The following is a 20,090-nucleotide window of genomic DNA, read 5'->3' as shown; positions in this document are numbered from 1 at the left end:
ATCCCACATCATTGTCATTCATCGCCCATATGCAAGCTGGTACTCCACTCAACTCCCCGGCAAAGGTTTGGACAAAAATTTGGACACTGGTATATTCTGTGGTGAAATTGTCAAGAACACTCCATCAGGAGTGCAATGGATAACTGCACTCAGTTTTTCAATAAATGTAATCCTAAAAGATTCTCCCCACAATTGTCTGTTAAGAGAAATTGACAATTTTCAATAAATAGATCTAATGTTACTGGTACTGATTGGGACACTGGATTGATTACTGGCGTACCTGCAAACCCTACTGAGATATTTCTTTGCCCTGACAGCGATATTTCCGGAACCAAGTGGTGGTCTATTGAGCACTTTTGCGCACCTGTGTCTAGGAGAAAGCTGTGCTCCCTATTCCCGACTTTCATTTCTATGTAGGATCCTTTTTGATTCACGGGAATAGACACTGTTCCGACCCCTGTCTTGGGCTGTCCAAATTAGGAAACAAAACACATCATCCGATGTATAGTGGCCACAATAATATGTATTGGGTTGTGTGTCAAAACATTTCTGCTCCTGCCTTTATTTTCCTCACTTTGATTTTGGTTATAAGGAATGTGACCCTGATCTTGGCTTTGCTTCTGAGTGCCATTTCCTTGATTATTCTGGTTTTGCTGCATGTTATTATTTCTACTCTGTCCATTTGTTCCCGGGTGTCCCCTGTGCGGTCTTCTCTGACCATACCCATTCCTATTTTGCAAGTATGTACATTGCGCTCGTAAATGACCCTCTTCTCTACAATATGCACACTGATTTAATCCCAGAGGCCCTCCATGCATGTTAGAATTACTCCTCCCTTGTGTATTTCCTCTCCCTCTATTGTGTCGCGCTACCTGCTGAAGTAACACCCTCGTTTTTAAATTCACCCTATCCTTCGCCTCTTTCTCTGTATTCACCATATTTTCATAATACTGGGCCATATGCAATACTTCACTCAATGATTTTGCTTTCCATGCACTTTCTGATGTCATTATTAAGTTTTGAATTGGTGGTATTAATCCTCTCACATACTTATCAACAAATAGTCTTTTACCTGCCTCCGTGCTTACATCCCGTCCACTAAAATCTGTAAACACTTCCTCAAATCGATTAAAATAATCTGTGGATAACTCATCTTTGCCTTGAACACATTCAGTTAATTTGTCCCATACAATTCTTTTTTCTGGAACTATTTCCTTCAATTTTTGTATTATTCGTCCTAGTAATGCTGCCATATTGCTTGCCTGATTTTCTATTCTTATCCTCTACTGCTAGATGTTCCCATGCGGCACCGTAGGCATCCTCATCATTTACTTTCCTTATTTGCTTCCATATGTCTGCTGGCACAATTACTGGGAAAATTAGGTCTATATCATTCATAGTAAAAATGGACGATCCTTATAGAATCCTGTGGATTCTTCCTCAAATCAGGAATCGTTTGTTTTATATTATTCACATCTTGTCTGGAGAAAGGGACATGTACATACTGTGCTGTATAATGCACCTCTGTTACCCGTGCTGGTTGATCACCTGTTTCAGGAATTTCTACTTTCGGCACAAAAGTAGGTGGGACTTCCCTCATAAGAAATACCGCACTTACTTTTCCTTCTCCCTTCCTCATATGCATTACTATTGCCAAATCAACTGATAAGGCTGTTTTCCCGTTGCGCGTTCTATTGCTCTTTTATATATTGCCATTAATTCGGGGGGGCTAGCGTGTTTACTTTCTATATCTCTATCCTGCAAATATTAAACCATCGCCTCCAGTGCTTTTCTCTTCATTGGCAATGTGTATTGATCAAATATTTCGTGCACTTCCATTGTGGGAATACTAGGATCTGTAATCCATTTTAGCGCCTCCCGTGTACATATTTTTAATTTTTCACTCACCTGTTTTGACGGCGGGAGAAATCGCCGCTGCACATATGGTAACACCTCTTTCCTTTCCTTTCTTATATCTTTGCTTCTTTACCCCGGCATGGAAAACATTTCAGCATATGCATCATCAAGTTCATTTTTAAATTCAAAAAGCCTGTCCACATGTTCCTTTATTTCTACATCTCTCTCTACATCGTGCCAAAGCATTCAAATCCCACAACTTCTGTGGCGGTACCATTCCAATTAACTGCTTCCATCTCTCCATTAAATATTCTCCCATGCATTCCAACAGTACCTGTCTTTCACTAGTGTTCCTGAAATCATACATCAAATCCAGCGTTGATGTTTCATCATTTCCATCTATATACATCTCGGCTTGTTCTTTCAACTCCCATTTTCTCTCCTTGCTGACCACACTACGGGTTACTCTAGTGCACTCACTTTGTGCCGTCCCCTCTCTTCCTGTATCGTCTTCTCTTATTACAGTGAATTCAAGTTCAATGGGCGGAGGGGGAAGGGGAATGTCTTGCGAGGGAGGTGCGGATGGAACAACGGGAATGGGGAGTGGCTGCTGCGGCGCTGGAGTTGCGGGCCGCGGTGCTGCTGGCTGTATGATCTGCGGCTGCACTGGGGTCTGAACAGCAGGGATGGGCTGGGCGACTGAAGGGGGTTATGCAATGGGCACTGGTGCAATTCTATTAGCCTCTCTTTTTGGGTGCTCTTGTCTCTTCTCGGTTAATATTTTATTTATTAGCTCATCTGATGAATGCAATTCTTTTTGAGGATATATTTTGTCTACTCCCATCTGAACACATCTGTCTGACTTATTTAAATTGTCATCCCACTCCTTTTCATCCTGCTCCCTCACTCTCATTGTTCTTGACTCGTGCCTGCGTGCATTTTTCTCCCTGCTTTTCCAACCAAGCATAGCTTCCTTCCTCCAGTATCTAATGACGTCAAATGTTGCAGGGCGTGCTTTCTTACGTAGCAATACTGATTCCAAATAATCTATCCTCGCAATCTCATAACTCCCGTGTTTTGGCCATTGTAAATCTTCCTCGTATCTGGTTTGCCTATGCCAAATTTCACAAAACATTATTGCTCCTACACCATACTTTACATACATCTCATATGCCGGTGACCCCACGGGTGGCGGGACTGGCCAATTTCCAAAGATTGTCTACTGCAGTGGAAAAATCCCACTCGGCAGGTGTTTTAACCTTACCCTGGGTGTTTGATTTTGCAAAATCAACTCTCAACCAATATCAGGGTTATTTAGAATCAGGGCACGACTCACCTGATCAACCAAATTGTCTTTCAAGACGCAATTCGTCCGTATACTGACGCAACCAAAAATCGTTGTGTCTTCGTATCTTGGCTCACTCTGCCTCGTTTCGGGACCCTCACTTCCTTGTTCTCTGGCCAGACACGTTGATCAGGGATCAGCTGTGTACAGATCTACAAAGGAGTCTCTCCACTTTCACAGGGGCGCCCCGAACACCTCTTGATCCCGGCTCGACCGTCTCGTCCTCGCTTCATTTTCTCCTCTCGCCTTCTTTATATTACAACGTATACGATGGAACAAGTGGGGGAGGGTCCCTATTCGGGTGCCATTTTAATGGGGCCCCTAGGGGACCCTCGCATATGGAAACAAGGCACAATCACCACACACAAACTGGTACACCAGACACAAGGTTCACTTCCCAAAATCTAGGGTTTATTGCAAAGCAAATAGGCTCAGTTGGCCAACTGGGTCTCACGTCCCGCAACGTGTGTCTCCAGACTCCGAGGGATGCAAGAGTGCGAGTATTTTACAACAGTTACATATATACAAAACAAACATCTGTTTATCAGTAATGACATATTCAATACTGCCCATAATATACTTCCTTTGAAATGGATTCGATGATTGACAATTGTGACGACTATGACACCTTCAGACATTCATTTAGCAACAGTTTGCAATTTGCAGACTTGCAGACATGATTCTTTGTTTTAGGGAACACACTGCTCCTGTTCTTACAAGCAAGCTGCGTGCAGGGGAGAGACACATTCCAGGCCTCACTATCTTCCAGTTTCTATTTGTGTACTAGGGGTGAACTCACTCTACAGGGATCAGTGAAGGGGGGCTGTAAAAGAGAGCATAATTCAAGCCATTAATTGTTTGTTTCTACCATTTCTGCCGCATCAGCGAGACTAGCTGGCACCTGCATAGTGATTAAATGCCTTGTTGCTTACTTCCAAGGACTTGTGAGGGAGGAGACCGGGCATTGCTGTCTGGGTTGCCTTTGTTGTGTTTCACCATGTATCTTGTGGCCCTGCTCTATGCATGAGCAACAACGGAATAACGGAATAGAATATGCTTACAGCAAAGCAATTTGAACAGAAAGCAAGAAGCGAAAATTAGTCAAAATGGCGAATTCTATTCCATCAAAATGGACACTCTCTGGTCATGCTCATGAGTCTTCATGAGTCTATACTAATAATACTGAACATATGAGGCGGTTGGTTTTCGGCAAACAGAATACATTGCCTATGTTATGGGAGGGTAATTTCTGGACTCACATAGAGCCCTGCTCTTTTATATGTAAGAGATAGGCACTCTAATGTGAGTACTGATAGTGACCCTTAGCCTATCTTATTATCATCCAGACTGGCCATGGAAGCCATTTTTAAATTGATGGAGACTATAAGACACTTAAATAATCAGTGGCTGCAATCAACTTTCAAACTGATTTCTGAACCCACTGTCCTGTTCTGAAAAGTGGCAGGTTTGAACAAGACAAGCACTGGCAAAAAAAGTAGTATCCTACTTTCACTCAAGGTACAACAGTCATCTATAACAAGCATTGGCAATGCCAACAGTTCCAGCTTTTGTGTAGACATGGGAAAGGCACTTGCCAAGCACAGCCATAGTGGTATTAACAGGCCATTGATGGTAGCAGCGTAAATGGTGCGAGTACCTGGGCATCTAATAGCAGTGCCTCGCAAAATCTTAATACTTATATACCTGCCAAAACTGCTGGCTCTGTCAATGCTTGTTTTAAACAGGACTTCAGCGAAGGTCACGCAGAGTGCTTATAAATCGAGTGGGTGAAGGCAACTTCATTACACTGGGTTAACAACTCAAATTAAGTCATTAACTCTCAGAAGACTGCTTTAAAAAACACACTAGCACACACTTTGAGTGCAAGATTTGATGGAAAAGCTTGATTAAAGCGATCTCAAAGAGTTCCCATTAGGAAGCATTTTGGACGGGAGGGTTAGGAACTGGGTGGGACTGGCCATTTGGTTTAGCATGGCCATGGGCATTCAGTGGGTAGGCAAAATACCAAACAACACCTACAAGCCATGTGTCCCTCCTTATATGCCATATCTCCCTACCTGTACACTAATGCATTGGTTTAGACTTATGGGTGTCTCAAGTGACACCTAATAGCCCAAACTAAAAATGGTGGGTCCTTTTCATGGGATGTCATCAACCACACAGACTCAATCCTATAATATATTGCACTAATCAGTTTACATTAACAGGCATTTGTTTGGGTTCTCTGTCATTTCATTGCAGGATGTTTTTTCGCAGGTGTTTTACCGCAGATTTTTCAATGAAAAAAACTCATCAAATTTTTGTATTTTTTATTTTTGGGGGGTTCCCACCAAAGCCCTCATCCCGTTTGAATTGTTTTGATATTCTCGAACACCCACACCCCATATATATATTTGTCTAACCCCCCCTAGAAATTCAATGAGTTTTTTTCGTTAAAAAAATCGAGGTAAAAACCCCCGCGATGATAGGACATTGTACCTTAGTTTGTGCTTCCAATAAACCTGAGAACATCAAAGGGCTAGCCAGGCGTGTTTACGCCACTGGCATGCAGCAATTTAGCGGTCTGTAGAACACGACGCCACCAATAAGGTTACCTTGCGTGTAAAGGATCTCAGCCCTACCCCACAGAGGCCCTTTAATTCCTGGTTAAATATCACAGCGCAGTGCTCTGCTTCACCTCTCGTTACATTAATACAGAACACTTCGTCTTGTCTCTAAAATAAAAATGTGCAAGTGAAATGTGTTCAGAGTAATGAAATTCAAGGTGCATTAGCGCAATCATCATACATCAAAGAGAACACCACTCGCTTCTATTCCACGTGCAGTCGAGCGTGAGCACCTTTTACCTAATGTGCCTTCATACAACAGTCGCTGCCTCTTATCGACTTTTTATTGAGACTTTGCTTGCTTTTAAAATTCTCACCTGTAAGTGTGGACAACTATATCCGAAACAGTCTAATGGGGGAATACTGGTTTTAGATTGTGCAAATGTTTCCCATAGCATTGCCCCTTACTTTTTCTCCTCCAAATGTGTGATTTTGTTAATCTTGTGAAGTTGCAGATTCTTAATTGCAATGAGAACCCTGATCAACATATATATTGATTTTCCTTTGTAGTCTCCCAAATCTGCCTTCATCAGTGCAGCCAAGAAGGCGAAGCTGAGGTCTAATCCAGTGAAGGTCCGCTTTTCGGAGCAGGTTTCAGTTGGCGAAACAGATCCAGTAAGTTATTCTTTCAATATGTTGTTCTCCTGCAGTTCAGGCACACTGTGTTGTTTTGTTTTCAAGGTCATTTGAAGATTTCTTGTGTCTAGTATAAAAACTGCAATAAATGAATATGGGTCTTTTAAAGAGGGAAAGAGAATGTTCAAGTCAATGTTCTAAAAAACATTCATTTAAGAAAGTTCGAATTTTCTCCAAAGGTTTTACTAACATGTCCAAACAGCTTCTATTCAGAAATAGAAAAGTGGAAAAGCTATTTAATAATGAATGGCCCCAAAATACCCCTAACACATAATAAAATGATAGCGTAAGGTTCTGGTGGGTGCATTGCGAATATCTGGCTATTGGAAAGAGTCACCACAATCATTGTGCATCTCTGCGGTAGTGTTTACTGGGCAGAATTACTGTGAACAGCGTTCTGCTCCCTGAAATCAGACCAACAGAAGATCAGAATTAATTGTTTTCAAGTGCATCTGTTGGGAACTTGATGGTCTGTGATTGACTTGCAGGCTAAACGTTCCAATCAGAGTGTCTGTGAAATTGAGGCATGTGATTGGCTGACAGTCTTTTATTTCATTCAACCAGAGAACATAAAATGTTCTGGCCCTCTGATTGACCGAATATTCTGAAAGTCTAACTGGCCACCATTTTTGGGCTACTCTGAATTGGTGAAAATTCTGTGCAGCTGTTAGGACCCCTCATCTGCCATTCAGGAATTTAGTAGAATATGAGCTTACTTGAATATTTAAACAAACATTGCCATGAGACAGATGTGATGTGACTACTTACCTCTACGTTTCATTAGAATATCGTATGTATTTTGGAAGCAGTGTTAGCACTGGAGAACAAAGTAGTGGAATGTCGGAAAGCCCAGGATGCTTCTGAAGGTGGTTTCGTAGACCCCGTGTGTTAATGGTGTAGACTATTGTATCATTAAAATGTAAGAATTACAATAAAAACTAAATTTCTTTTAACCAAGCAGTCACATTTCCCTCTGCATAACCCAATTCGCTTTCAGTCATAGCTAGCCCGTCCAGTGCCTTGCTATACTTAAACTTCATGCATTTATACTCCCTCGCCCACTTTCATTGAATTGATATTTTGCAATGCATGACTTCCGGTCTTCAGACTTACTTTGTGGAAACGTTCCCTCCACAAGATATAAGTGTGACCATCTAAAGTATACGAGACTGTGTGCAACCATAGCTCCTGAGTGGCAACCAAGCAAACTACCGGAAACAAACAACACAACGGGTGCAGGCAGGCAGAACCCTAAAATATATATTTAATCTAATAGTGCAACAAAATAAAACCCCTCTTTGATGCCAAAACACAGAATAACATGCATTGCACATGTAGGGGAGAAATCCACTGCACACAAAGATGGTGCTGTTAGAAACCACATTGCTCACCTGAAACTAAACTCAACCAAGATGAAACGGGGGAAACACCCAACTGAACTACCCCTCCACCAGGCCTTGTAGACCAGAGCTGATAAGCTACTGACACAAGTCTCATGCAGCACCATGCTTCTGACCTCATCACGAAAACCACCATCAACATGCCCACTGCAGCCCTCAATGCACCCCAATGCTGCAAACAGCAACAGTACAAGGATAACCTAAACATGAACGCCACCGTCAACATGACCCTGCAGCACTACACTGCACCACGCAACTGCAATCCCAGGAGTAAAACCAACTCTTTTAAATCACAGCTGATAACCACAGACACAAGCCTCTCACAGCATCAGACTGCATCCATGAAACAAAAAAAACACCACACCTTCTAATGGATGACATTTCACCACCTAAAACTAAAGAAAACAAGTTGAGAATCAAAATTCATTAAAAAGACGATTTAAATCTTAATTGTACAAACTCTTTTTAGAAACCTCAGTTGCAAAGAAACTCTCAGCCTCTCCAAAATTACAACCAACCATCTGCACCCTACAATTGTCTTAACATGGAACATGCACATATTACTGCATATAGTTGTGCTGTTAGTGTGGTATTCTTGCACTTATCTGTGTGCTTCTCCCCTTTGGGGTCCACCCTCTTGCCCATTCTGTGTTTCGGGTGCCATGAGGCAGATTGCCCACATGCTAATACAAATCACCAATAAAGTATAATCTTTATCAAAAAGATAATTGTAACTTGTGTATAAAGATAAATGGAACCTAAGATTGTTTACCCTAAAGCAAACTGATGCTGAAAAACTGCAAACTGTGGTAATATTTACCAAAGATGTTGCACCTGTGGGAGGCAGGTGCTCACCTGTGCACTTAAGACACAGCACTCGACACATGGTGCTGCATTTACCACAAACTAAACTATCAGAGGACCCATATTCGCCTTTGAGTACATTTCACCCAAAACTGGATTTTAACAAAAGTAAAGTGACAAAGGGAAAGACAAAAATCACAGTTTAAAAATGAAATCTCTGAATTCATGACACTTTACCACATTGGAACAATGTATAGTCTGATTATACTAATGAGGAGATGTAGAGCCAGAAAAATGGAGAAGCAGCATTGCATTTCATCAATAATGACATTATTTTTAGCAAATCATGTAACTGTATATCCTAAATAGGAACATGGCTCGTGCACCAGAAATGTTTAGTTTGAAGTGACAAAATGTAAGTGAAATATTCTGTAATTTCAGAAGATGTTGCCAATTGTGTTAAATGGCATGGCTCATGGCTGTACATGCAAAATGCAGACACACTGATCTTTTGGTTTATTCAAAGTGTCCAATGTAATTCACTTTCAACAAGCAAGTGAAACCTTAATTAATTTACCTTTTGTATCATGCTTAGCACCGTGGACCTGTTTCTAAGCACAGAAATAGGATGCAAACCTGTGTTGCTCTGTGTTGTCTATCCTTCTGGCTCAAACCTTGATGTATTCCTTCAAGAACATGCATTAAAAAATAACAGTGACAATTTATAAATGTGTGTGCTGACCTATAATAACTATACCATAATTTGCACATTAAATATTTTGGAATTGGGAATACAATATGGTAAATATGGTAAATATGAAAATTATCAGTGACTTTCTCACATAGCATAGGAAAATGCATATTATTCTGCGTTCTTAATAATGCAATATTGAGGTAAACTCCTATTCAAGCCAGCAATGCTGTGGGCAGTGGCGTAACACAAGATCTGGGGGCCCCCCTGTGAGCCATGCTGAGGGGACCTCCCAACTCTGCAACAAATCACGGGTTGTGCCACACACAGGGCCGGCTTACATTACCATGCTAGCGCAATATGCACAAACATACTGCTGAAGGGGTCTGCGGAACACTGCACTAGGAGAAAGATATAAATATGTGTGTTAATGCAATATACAGCACACTGGGCCTCATCACGAGTCTGGCGGTAACCCTTAAATGCGGCGGTAGCGCTATTACCGCCGCATTTAAGGGTCCACCAGATCATGGCCTTGGCGGATTTTCTGATTTTCGGCGCGTTTACGGAAATCCGCCGGCGGTAATAGCACGAATTTTCCCCATTGGGCCCAATGGGGGATGAGGAATTCCCGAATGGGCCCAATGGGGAATCAGCAATAACCGTTCCGCCAAACCCGTGATCCAGCGCTAACAGCGCCGGGGGGTTTGGCGGAAGGGCTATTAGCGCCGGCGCTAATAGCGCCGGCATTACCGCCCAACTCGTGATGAGGCCCACTTTCTGAGAAAAAGTGCTAAAAAGCCAGTGTTTGCTATTGTTTTGTAGGGTAACACCAATCCAATACATGCCAGTCACCAACAGTACACAGGAACATTAATGTTTTGCTATTGAAAATGCCATGCCACAATGAAAACACGTCCAACTGGCTGCACAATGTAGACCAGTGTAGACGCGTAATTACATTACAGTAAAGCATACCAGGCCACATTTAGACATACCTAGGCTGATTGCACCAAAATGCCATTCGAAGCAATAAGACTCATCAAGAAGAGAGCACACATTCAAGCCTGCGTCTCTGCAGCCTCTAACACAGCCAAACTTTTTTAAATCTGAAAGGAACTAGCCAATCCTGTTGCGGTCTCTACCTCTCCTGTTCCCTCAACAGGCCCTCAGTATGGCTTTGGCCTCACGCTTCTCTTCTCAAACTCAGGAAATCCTGTCCACTATCTCCTCTTCATCTCCCTCTTCCTCTCTCTGCCCCCCTTTGGCCATCTCTCCCTCTCCTCCTCCTTCTCCTCTTTCTCTCTAACACCTGAAAAGGTTTCTAGACAAGTCCCATCTATGGAAGTGTCATTGAAACAGGTGCTTGCCCGCGCCTCCAGAATCATCAAAGACCATATTGACACCCTTGCTCCAGCCTTGGCTGATTTCTGTATTTCTCATTATTTTGCCACTGGAAGTTTCCCCTCTCCCAAACTCTTGTAAAAGCTGGGCATCTCCCATCTTACTCTGCACACTGAATCTGTTGGTTATCTCCATGACAATCAGTCTAGTTTAAGAGCTGCCAGAGGTCTGGAAACTACTCTCCTGAACACCTGTGAAGATCTGATCTCTAACCCTCATTCCACCATTCCTTCTGTCCTCATCCTCCTTGAACTTTCCTCTGCTTTCGACATGGTCAACCATGCCATCCTGATCAATCGACTCAGTGAGAACCTGGGCATCATGGATCAGGCTCTGGAGTGGCTGACCTCTTTCCTCTTGGGCCACCCCTCCCAGGTCCAACTTGGTCCCTGTTATGCTCACCTGCTATCCACAGGGACGCCACCCAGCCGGGTTACTCGCTGGTATGCTTCTCAGCTTTGCCCTGATGTGGTCTGCGGGGAAGGTTCTGCCTGAAAATACAGGAGGACTGTGTTGAAGACTGACCGACAGGGGTAAGTATCCTCCCTCCACCCCCGTATGATTTCAGTCCCTCTGGCACCCTCTCCTCACCTTGTGATAGAATTAGGCATGCTCTCCGTCCTGCCTCCTTTGCAGGGGCACGTTGTCTTTCATGGGCGAGTGCGGTCCAGTTACTTCACTGACGCCGGCCCATTTGATATTGTTCAGGTAGGTCTTATTGCTGTTCTTTAGTTTTGTTGCTATCCTGCATGCCTTTCTTTGTTTAAAATGTCTCTTTTTTCTCCCTTAGGTATGCAGAGCTTCAGCGCGGCGAACTGGCTTGGTTGAGCCCTGCTGGTAAATGATGGCACATTAAGAGCTCTATGATGCGGTAAGTAAGCGCTATGCGCAGCGCTGCAAAGTCTTGCCTTTGCTAACCTGTGTTTTGCTTCCTTGTAGGTCGCAGTGTTCTTCAGCACAAGTGGAATGTCTGGAGTGGTGCCAGCCGAGAGGCGACCAGCCAGGTAAGCCTTTTGAGCAGTTCGTAATTTGTAAATGTCTCTACTGCTTTCTTTAATGTTGCCTCTATCTTCCTCTTTCAGGTCGTTCTGTCCGGGAGGCGTGCAGATTCGAGGAAGCTGTTCTCAGTAGCTGCAAGTGTTTAAAGATGAAGACTGCAGGTAAGATGCCGCTGCTAATGATGTTCCTTTTGTCTCCTTGCAGGTTCTGCTTGTCCGAGGTTCGAGGGAATAGCTGGACACGGTGAGCATCACGTTGCAAGCTGCAAAGTAACGTGAAGCGTGTTGTCTTGCTCGGGTGTGGTTTAAATAGCCCCAACAAAATAGTCCAGGTAAAGTTGTCCCTAGGCTACCACACCCAAAACACTAGACCGCATAGCTTGGTTCTTAGGAACCAAGCTATGTGGATGCCTCCATGTTGGCTGACAATACAATAAAGTAGTTCCCGGGCACATCGTTTTTCATGGTGTATGAGACTGGCGCCATAGGCGCCAGGACTGGCCCCATGAGGGCTTTTGAAGAGGATGCCAGGCTCTAGAGGCCCGAGTCCTGACTCCACCTGGCCAATGGGTTTGCCAGAGGGGGTTTTGGGCGAGGGTCGTGACAGTCCCTTTCTCTCTGCCACCTCTCTCTACCTGTGGCGTTCCCCAGGGCTCTATCCTATCACCCTGGTTTTTCAACCTCTACTTGGCCCCTTTGGACCACCTGATCTCTACCTTCTCCTCTAACTTTCAGTGTTATGCAGATGACACTCAGCTTTTTTGCAGTGCCCCTCAGCCTTCTCTCCTCTCTCGCTCATTCCTGGTGTCCTCTTCAACTCCAGTCTCTTTTTCTCTCCTTACATCTCGGACATTGCCTTGAAGTCCCACTACCAGCTGCACCTCCTCAAAGGGACTCTTCCCTTTATCACTTTCCCCCAGAAGCTCACTGTCTCCAGAGCCCTGGTTCTCTCTAAGCTGGACTACTGAAACAGGGACTTTCTCAATCTGCCTTCCTCTACTCTCCGGTCTCTGCAACTAATCCAGAACAGGACTGCAAGACTTATCCTTGGCCTCAAGCTCAGGGACTGTATCTCTCCAGCAATGAAATCTCCCCACTGGCTCCCGTTGGCTGCAAGGATCAAGTTCAAGACACTTTGCATTGTCCACAAGGCTTTCTGGTGCTGGGATCCGCACTACATCCAACACTCTCTTCCAAAATACCTTCCTTCTCGAGCCTAAGGGTTAGATGCTTCTCCAGGCATAGAGTGGGGGTAGATCTCTCACCTCTACAGATGCCTCCCTGCCCCTCCCAAACTTGAGCCGGACCACCTGAAGTTCCGGAAACAGCTCAAAACATTCCTCTTCTCCTCTGCTTTCTCTCTCTCCCACCCCTGCTGACCTACCTGACCTACCTGTCTGCTGTACCAACTGGTACCTTGGCTACCCTCAGTCTCACTAAGTCCAGGCTCTTTCTTGATCAGTCACCCCTGCACTGCCTCCGGGCCTACCACGCAGTTAAGGGCTGTAACTGTAACCCTACAGTCCCTTGTTCTCCTTGCACTACCGAGAGCCGAGCTGCCCCGGCTGCATTTACTCAGAGCATTGCTGCCCTGTTTTCCCCTCCCCTTTCCCTTGCACTTCTCTTTCTCTCACGATCTGAATGACACAAGGCCTAATAAGATCATTTGTCTTGTCCTCGCTCTGTTTTCCTTCAATTGTCTTGTCGCGCCTAAAAACACTTGTGTACAGGTGCATTATAAATGACTTATCATATCATATAATTTTATCACAGATGCCCAGAAAAATATAAAATGCCGCAGTAAGGAATGGCTAGACTGGCGGAACCCAAATGCCAGTCTAGCCAGGTAATTACACTTAGCAGGACTGCTTTATCAGAACTGCCCAGTTAAAAAAGTCATACCAAACTGAGGAATGACTAGACTGGCTGCACCAAAATGCCTCTCTAGCCACTAACACCACATATCATTCCTGCTTAGCATGGACCTGGATGGCCATTATGATTTATTGCACAATCCCGCCACCCACACATCCCATCTCACTCCCATCCCTTACCCAACCTCCAAGATCAGCTCATTGGCCCAGAATTACCCCACATCCCTCTTCCTTACCCCAGTGCTTACGTATGAGGCTCCATGCCTCATAGGTAAGTACTGGGATGAGGAAGAGTGTGACTAGAAGCAATGAAGATTACAGGCATTACCTTCACATACCTCTACCTCATCCCAGTACTTGCGTATGCGGCATAGTGCCTCATACACAAGTACTGCCTCATACACAAGTACTGGGATGAGGAAGAATAGGGCTAGGAGTAATGAAGATTATCAATAAGTAATCAAGGCATTAAACACAAGCAGTGGTGCAACACCATTGAGCTGACTGGGCTTCAGTACTCCCCCAACCCCCCTGAAATTGTGGGCTATGTTGACCTGACCTGGCTGACCTACAGAGCAGTTGCGGACACAAAAGGACACAGATGTTAAACAGCACCTGGGTTTCGCTGTTAACAAGGTCCCGGCCCAGCAATTACTAATGTACAGCATTGCTTCAACCGTTATATTGTTTATGGATTATGTTGTTCCATTGTACAGCGCTTTGGTGTAAGGCGCTTTATAAATTAATAAATACACATGCAAATACAAATGCCAGATTTTTTAGGCAATTGAAATTGTGATGTGGGTTTATTACTTGCATGCCAGGGGAGTGATTGGAAGGGTTGAGAGGGAACAGGAGACCAGTCATTCTCACAGCAGTCCATAAGTGAGTGCTTTCAGGCTTGAAGGAGAGAGTTAACTGCTTGTAACATTGAAGCTGCACTAGAATAGTCTCATTAAAATGCGTAAAGAAGTTCGATGCCCCCACACAATTGAGTTTGTTCCTCCCCCACCACACATGAAGTTAGCGCCTCTCCCAACATTTGAATGGTTAGCCCCCCTGAAATGTAGGTTTTGTTGCACCCCTGAACACAAGCACACACACCATTCACCATATATACAGACGCACACCCAGTCATCCATCCATACATTTAAGTATGCACTCTTTCACCATACAGGCACACCCAAGCAGCCACCCATACATTGAAGTGTGCACCCTTTAACAATACAGGCACACCCAGGGATCCACCCATACATTTAAGTGTGCACCCTTTCCTTATACAGGCACACACACCCAGGCCCTCACCCATACATTTAAGTGTGCACCCTTTCACCATACAGGCACACCCAGGTAGCCACCCATACATTTAAGTGTGCATCCTTTCACAGTACACGCACACCCAGCCACCCATACATTTGTGTGCACCCTTTCACCAGACACTCACACAGACAAGACAGTCACCTATACATTTAAGTGTGCACCGTTTCACCATACAGGTTCACCCAGGCAGCCACCCATTCATTTAAGTGTGCATCCTTTCACCGTACACGCACACATGCATACCCAGCCACCCATACATTTGTGTGCACTCTTTCACCATACACTCACACACGCACACGTCATGGGGTTGAGGGGAGCCATAGTACTTCAAAAATAAATTGTTTCTTTTTGAAGTCACTCTGACTTCATAAAGAAATGATTTCCATTAAGGACGGAACCATAACGGAAATAATTTCTTTATGAAGGCAGAGTGACTTCAAAAATAAACTATCTATTTTTGAAGGCTTAGGGCTCCACCCACCCCATGACATGGAGGCCTCCAGCCTAGGATCTTCATGTCATGGGGTGGGGGTCACCCCCGGACTTAAAAAGGTTTCTTTTTGTATTCACTCTGCCTTCATAAAGAAATTGTTTCTGTTACAGAAATAATTTCTTTATAAATGGAGTGAATTCAAAAAGAAATATATATATAAAAAAATGTGAAAACTATTTTTTTCCATTTTGTTTTTTACTCCAAGGGGGGCCCCCTCCCAGGACATGGTCGTGGGGCCCCCCACACCATAGGGCCCCCCGCACCATGGGGGATGCGGGGACTCCTGTTACGCCAGTGGCTGTGGGGGTGTATAATGTTCCCAGGAGACAGCCTTAGAACTTTTTGGAGAAGAAAGATTAATGGTCTGTTTTCAAGAGAACACATCATGCACTTTCCACAGAAGACTAGTTTAGGAATAAATATTCAAAAACACACCCATTAATGTCCGTAAAATAGAAATTTGGGGTGTTCTCAGTCAACGTCATACATTTTTCTGAGGCCTAGCTCCAAACAGAAGTAAGTGCCATTCATGTTATGTTATGTTATGTTATGTTATGTTCATGTGATTTGTACCACGCACCACTGTCTTTTTCATGGTCCCAGCCACAATGGCTGATCTGAAAAGAAAGAGGGAGGGAGCGATTAATAGGAGGAAAGAGAGCGCGCATATCATGCAGACCTACCAACTGCCCATTGCACCCAGGAGAGGGCAGCCAAGGACTAAGAAATACACATGGGCTACACTACTGCATTCCTGGGTCAGGAAACAGCAGGTTTAGACAGAGTGGGAGGATTTCTCTTGTGACAAGCATGAGACTTCAAATCCTGTGGGTCAGCACACAGAAAGCTACAAATAGCCACGCCGAGTGGCAAGCAGTGCCGGTTATTCTTGGATTCCTGCCTGGAAGGAAACACTTGAATCTGATCCATGCCTCTCTGCACTCAGTCTTCCACCTCCCTGGCATTCTTGTGTTGGATTCAGTTAGTTCTTGAACCCTCATCCCAATCTTTGTCACATTTTCTATGAGGGATAGCCAGTTACTGTGCTCTTCTACATTTGTGCTCAGACCCCCAAGTTCCCCACCATGCTTAGTGGCCACTTACCTGGAGGACTCTTTCAGCCATTGGTTTCTTTCACACTCCTTGCATGTTCCCGACTGCCTCTGAGCTGTAAGGCTGAAAAGAAAAGAGACTTTTAAAACTGCATATGGGACAACCCAACATGGGCTGATATAGTGCCTAAACTCTCAACCTTCCAAGACATTTCAGACTTGCATTTTTCATAGACATTTAAAGAACTGAGAAAACAGAGCACATTTGGGGTAAAGACAACCCCCAGCGCAAATGCACCATTGCTGGACAAGGCAGTCGTGCAGTGCACATTACATATTTCCTATAAGCACACGTTCTTAGAAGGGGATTGGGCAGCAGAACACGGACCCGTTGAGGGAGACACTAACTTTGGTGCCTTTATTCCGCCACAGGAGGGTGAACACAAAAAACAACAAGAGAAAAAGTAATCACATAGTTCACAGAGAAAACAGCACTTGTACTTAACCAAGTATTCATTTGGCTTGGCAAACTAAATCATCTGGTAAGAACCAGGTGAGGAGGAGGGGTGCTAGCAGCCCATTAGGGAATCGTGCCCACGACGCTCGCAGGAGGCGGAAGACCAGGTAGGAATTTACAGAGAAAGAGTACATTTTGTTGTTCCATTGGTAGCTTCAGTTCAGAAAAAATGTGACGGTGTGTTGGGTTGGGTTTGGTGTGGATTGGTTGTTGTTGTAAGGGTGCAGAAATAGGAGACTGACACACAGGTGGCACGTTTTTGGTTATAGACTTTTATTAATAACCAATGGAAAAAGGAAAACTCTAACTATCCCTATTACTAAGAGGGGTTTTCATGCCTCAAATAAACTAAGGATTTTGTCAGGAGGTCTTGTCAAAAGGAAATAGTCCACTCTTGTGTCAGAAACCTATTTCCTTCCCCTGCATTCTAAATCAACTGAAGAAAAAGGATGATCTTCTCAGTTCAGAAGGATGTGTCTCTCTCTTTGTCTCTGGATGATTTCTCCACATTCAGTTGTAGGAAAAATAAAAATGTTCTTCATTAAGGGCGGAAAATCAAAATGTTCAAAAACTCCTCGGGGAATGTTTCCCTTCCCCAGGTCTTTCTCCGGTGTCTTAGAATGTCAAGATAAGGGCTTCTTCTCTTGGTGGTTGGTAGAATGTTCACAACACACCAGGGCTCTTTAAATGTCAGAAGATTGACTCCCATCTCTTGGCTGTTTGCAGAGTGTTTACAACACACCTGGGGGTACGATCCCTTATCCTGGTTCTGGACTACTTAGGATTCCAAGAGATTGATTCCATTCTCTTGGCTGTTTGCAGAGTGTTCACAACACAACAGGGGGTATACCTCCCTTCCCATGGTTGCAAGAGTGGTATCCAACTTTTTTTCACCATCCATCTGGTTTTCCCCTTGGCCAGGTATAATTCTTACAATGCTTTCAAAGCTGCATCATGGGTAGAGCTTCCTTTCCCTTGTTTTGCTTTTCGTTTCACGGTCAACCTGGCTCCTTTTGCTGTCGGGCATCGTGACTATCAAGATTGATGAGAATGCTTCTGTGGGTACCGTTCCCAGACTTCAATACACAATCCATCTGGTATACTCTCCTGCCAGGTACTATTATTATGAGGATCAACAAAGATGTTCTTATGGGTGCTGCTCCTAGACTCACAGATACAGCCCATTGGGTATACTCTCCTGCCAAGTACTGTGGTTACAATAAGTATTCTGAAAGCGTTGACAATCCACCTGGTATACTCTCCTGCCAGGCACCATTGTTATGAGGATCAACAAAGATGCTCTTGTGGGTGTGGGTCCCACACTCGCCGAGCGCCGAGAGGCCCATGGGTGTTTGGCACAATACAAAACTAAGATAGATAGATAGATAGATAGATAGATAGATAGATAGATAGATAGATAGATAGATAGATAGATAGATAGAAAGTCCACCTGGAATACTCTCCTGCCAGATACTATTATTATGAAGAACCAACAAAGATGCTCTTGTGGGTATGGGTACCAGACTCGCAGATACAGTCCACCTGGTATACTCCCCTGACCGGTATGGTGACTATGATTATTAGTCAAGAGGTTTTGATTGCCTTTGCGGGTGTGAGTCCCAGACCCACACTTTCTTTTCTCACCATTCAGTCCACCTTCTTTACTACTCTGCCAGGTAGTGAGACTATGATGATTGACTTTTGCAACTTCTTATATTCTTAGGGTTTTAGTCCCAGACCTGTGACTCTTGTTTCCCTTCTGGTTCCCAGCTTCTACACAATTGCCATTGGCCCCTTTCACCTCCCTTCAAACTTGCATACCTGTCTCTATGGTCAGTAGTGCTCTCAGGGCTTCAGTGATGCTTATGGGCCGCCTCAGTGTTTCCCCACTTGTCAACAGTCCCCTTCTGCTTGAGGTGGCTAAGTGAGGGAAATATCCTTTCAGCATCTGTGATTCCTGCTCTGTGCATTTGCAGTTCCAATGGGGCACCGGGAGCTGCTTCCTCCTTCGTGGAGTGGTCTCTGAACACCGGACCCTCCTTCTGACAGCATGCTCCCTTTGTGGCATCCCTGTCTGCCTTTTCTCCAGTGCTTCCTTCTCTGGACTCCTGGTTCCGCCATGGAGGGCTTAACATTAGTCTAAGTCCTTTCCCAGTCTATATAAACCAGTTAAGTCAATATTGAACAGACTGCTCACTGTAAGTGATTTCAATCCGGCACACACCCAAGTCAAAACCCAGCATGTAGTGCACAACTGAAACCCTTATTTATTTTTGTCTATAAGTTCAATATTCTGAACGATATACCACTCATATCACACCCTTCTCCTGAGACCCCTACAGTCACACTGAACCAGGAATCAGGCTAGTTTGCAAAGGTAAATATGTATTTATGTATTGAAAATGTTATCACAATATATTTTAATGGGTAAACAACAATCATCAATGGGGTGACAAAACACAGAATAATATCTTTAATACACTATGACTCAAGTAATTAGCACCAAAGCATATGCAGCACGGAAAATAATACTTGTGTGTTGGTTCAGATCAGATAGCACTATGGTTAGAGGTTCCCCCTGCAACACCCCTCAACCCCCCAATAGGCAATTAAATAGATGTGACGAGAGAGCAGGTATTTAGGAATAGCACAAATCAAACAGATATCAATACCACTTTCCCCCTTCAAACACAAAAGAAAAACGGAATTCACTTTTCAGCTGTCAGATGGCTTTTAAATTATCTTTAGAATTGACTGGGAAAAAAAACCAAATATGGTAAATAAAATACTTAAATTGTTATCAATTCTGATGGGCGCCACTTTGAACAATTGCACACAAGCACAAGCAATGATTTAGTCCAAAGAAAACATTTGAAATCTTAAAGTCCAGGTCAGAAACAGTTTAAAGCTATTTTACACGTGTAAACCTTTCAGATTTTTAAAATCGCGGCAAACTTTTCCTTGCGCAATTTTCGCTATAACGGGGAATCGCACTGATTTGCAGTGCGGTTTTGGGTTCTATGGATAGCTATGGATGTTAGGTACAAGTGAGAGTTGTTTTGTTTCTATCAC

The 20,090-nt window shown here is 44.0% G+C and overlaps 1 protein-coding gene across 1 annotated transcript in view; it reads left to right on the top strand.

The window, feature by feature from the left end:
* The window catches only part of FRMPD3 (FERM and PDZ domain containing 3), a 1,207,861-nt gene that overhangs the window by 354,045 nt on the left and 833,726 nt on the right, over nucleotides 1-20,090 (top strand). Inside the window, exon 5 of the mRNA XM_069613047.1 lies at nucleotides 6,340-6,444. Within this exon, the coding sequence (XP_069469148.1) occupies nucleotides 6,340-6,444 (105 nt within the window). The remainder of the gene's footprint in view (nucleotides 1-6,339; nucleotides 6,445-20,090) is intronic.

The sequence above is a fragment of the Ambystoma mexicanum genome, chromosome 5p, assembly GCF_040938575.1.
Source record: "Ambystoma mexicanum isolate Mex_15411 chromosome 5p, UKY_AmexF1_1, whole genome shotgun sequence".
Taxonomy (NCBI): Eukaryota; Metazoa; Chordata; class Amphibia; order Caudata; family Ambystomatidae; genus Ambystoma; species Ambystoma mexicanum.
Note: the sequence above shows the minus strand (reverse complement) of the source record. Positions and strands in the feature narration are given on the sequence as shown.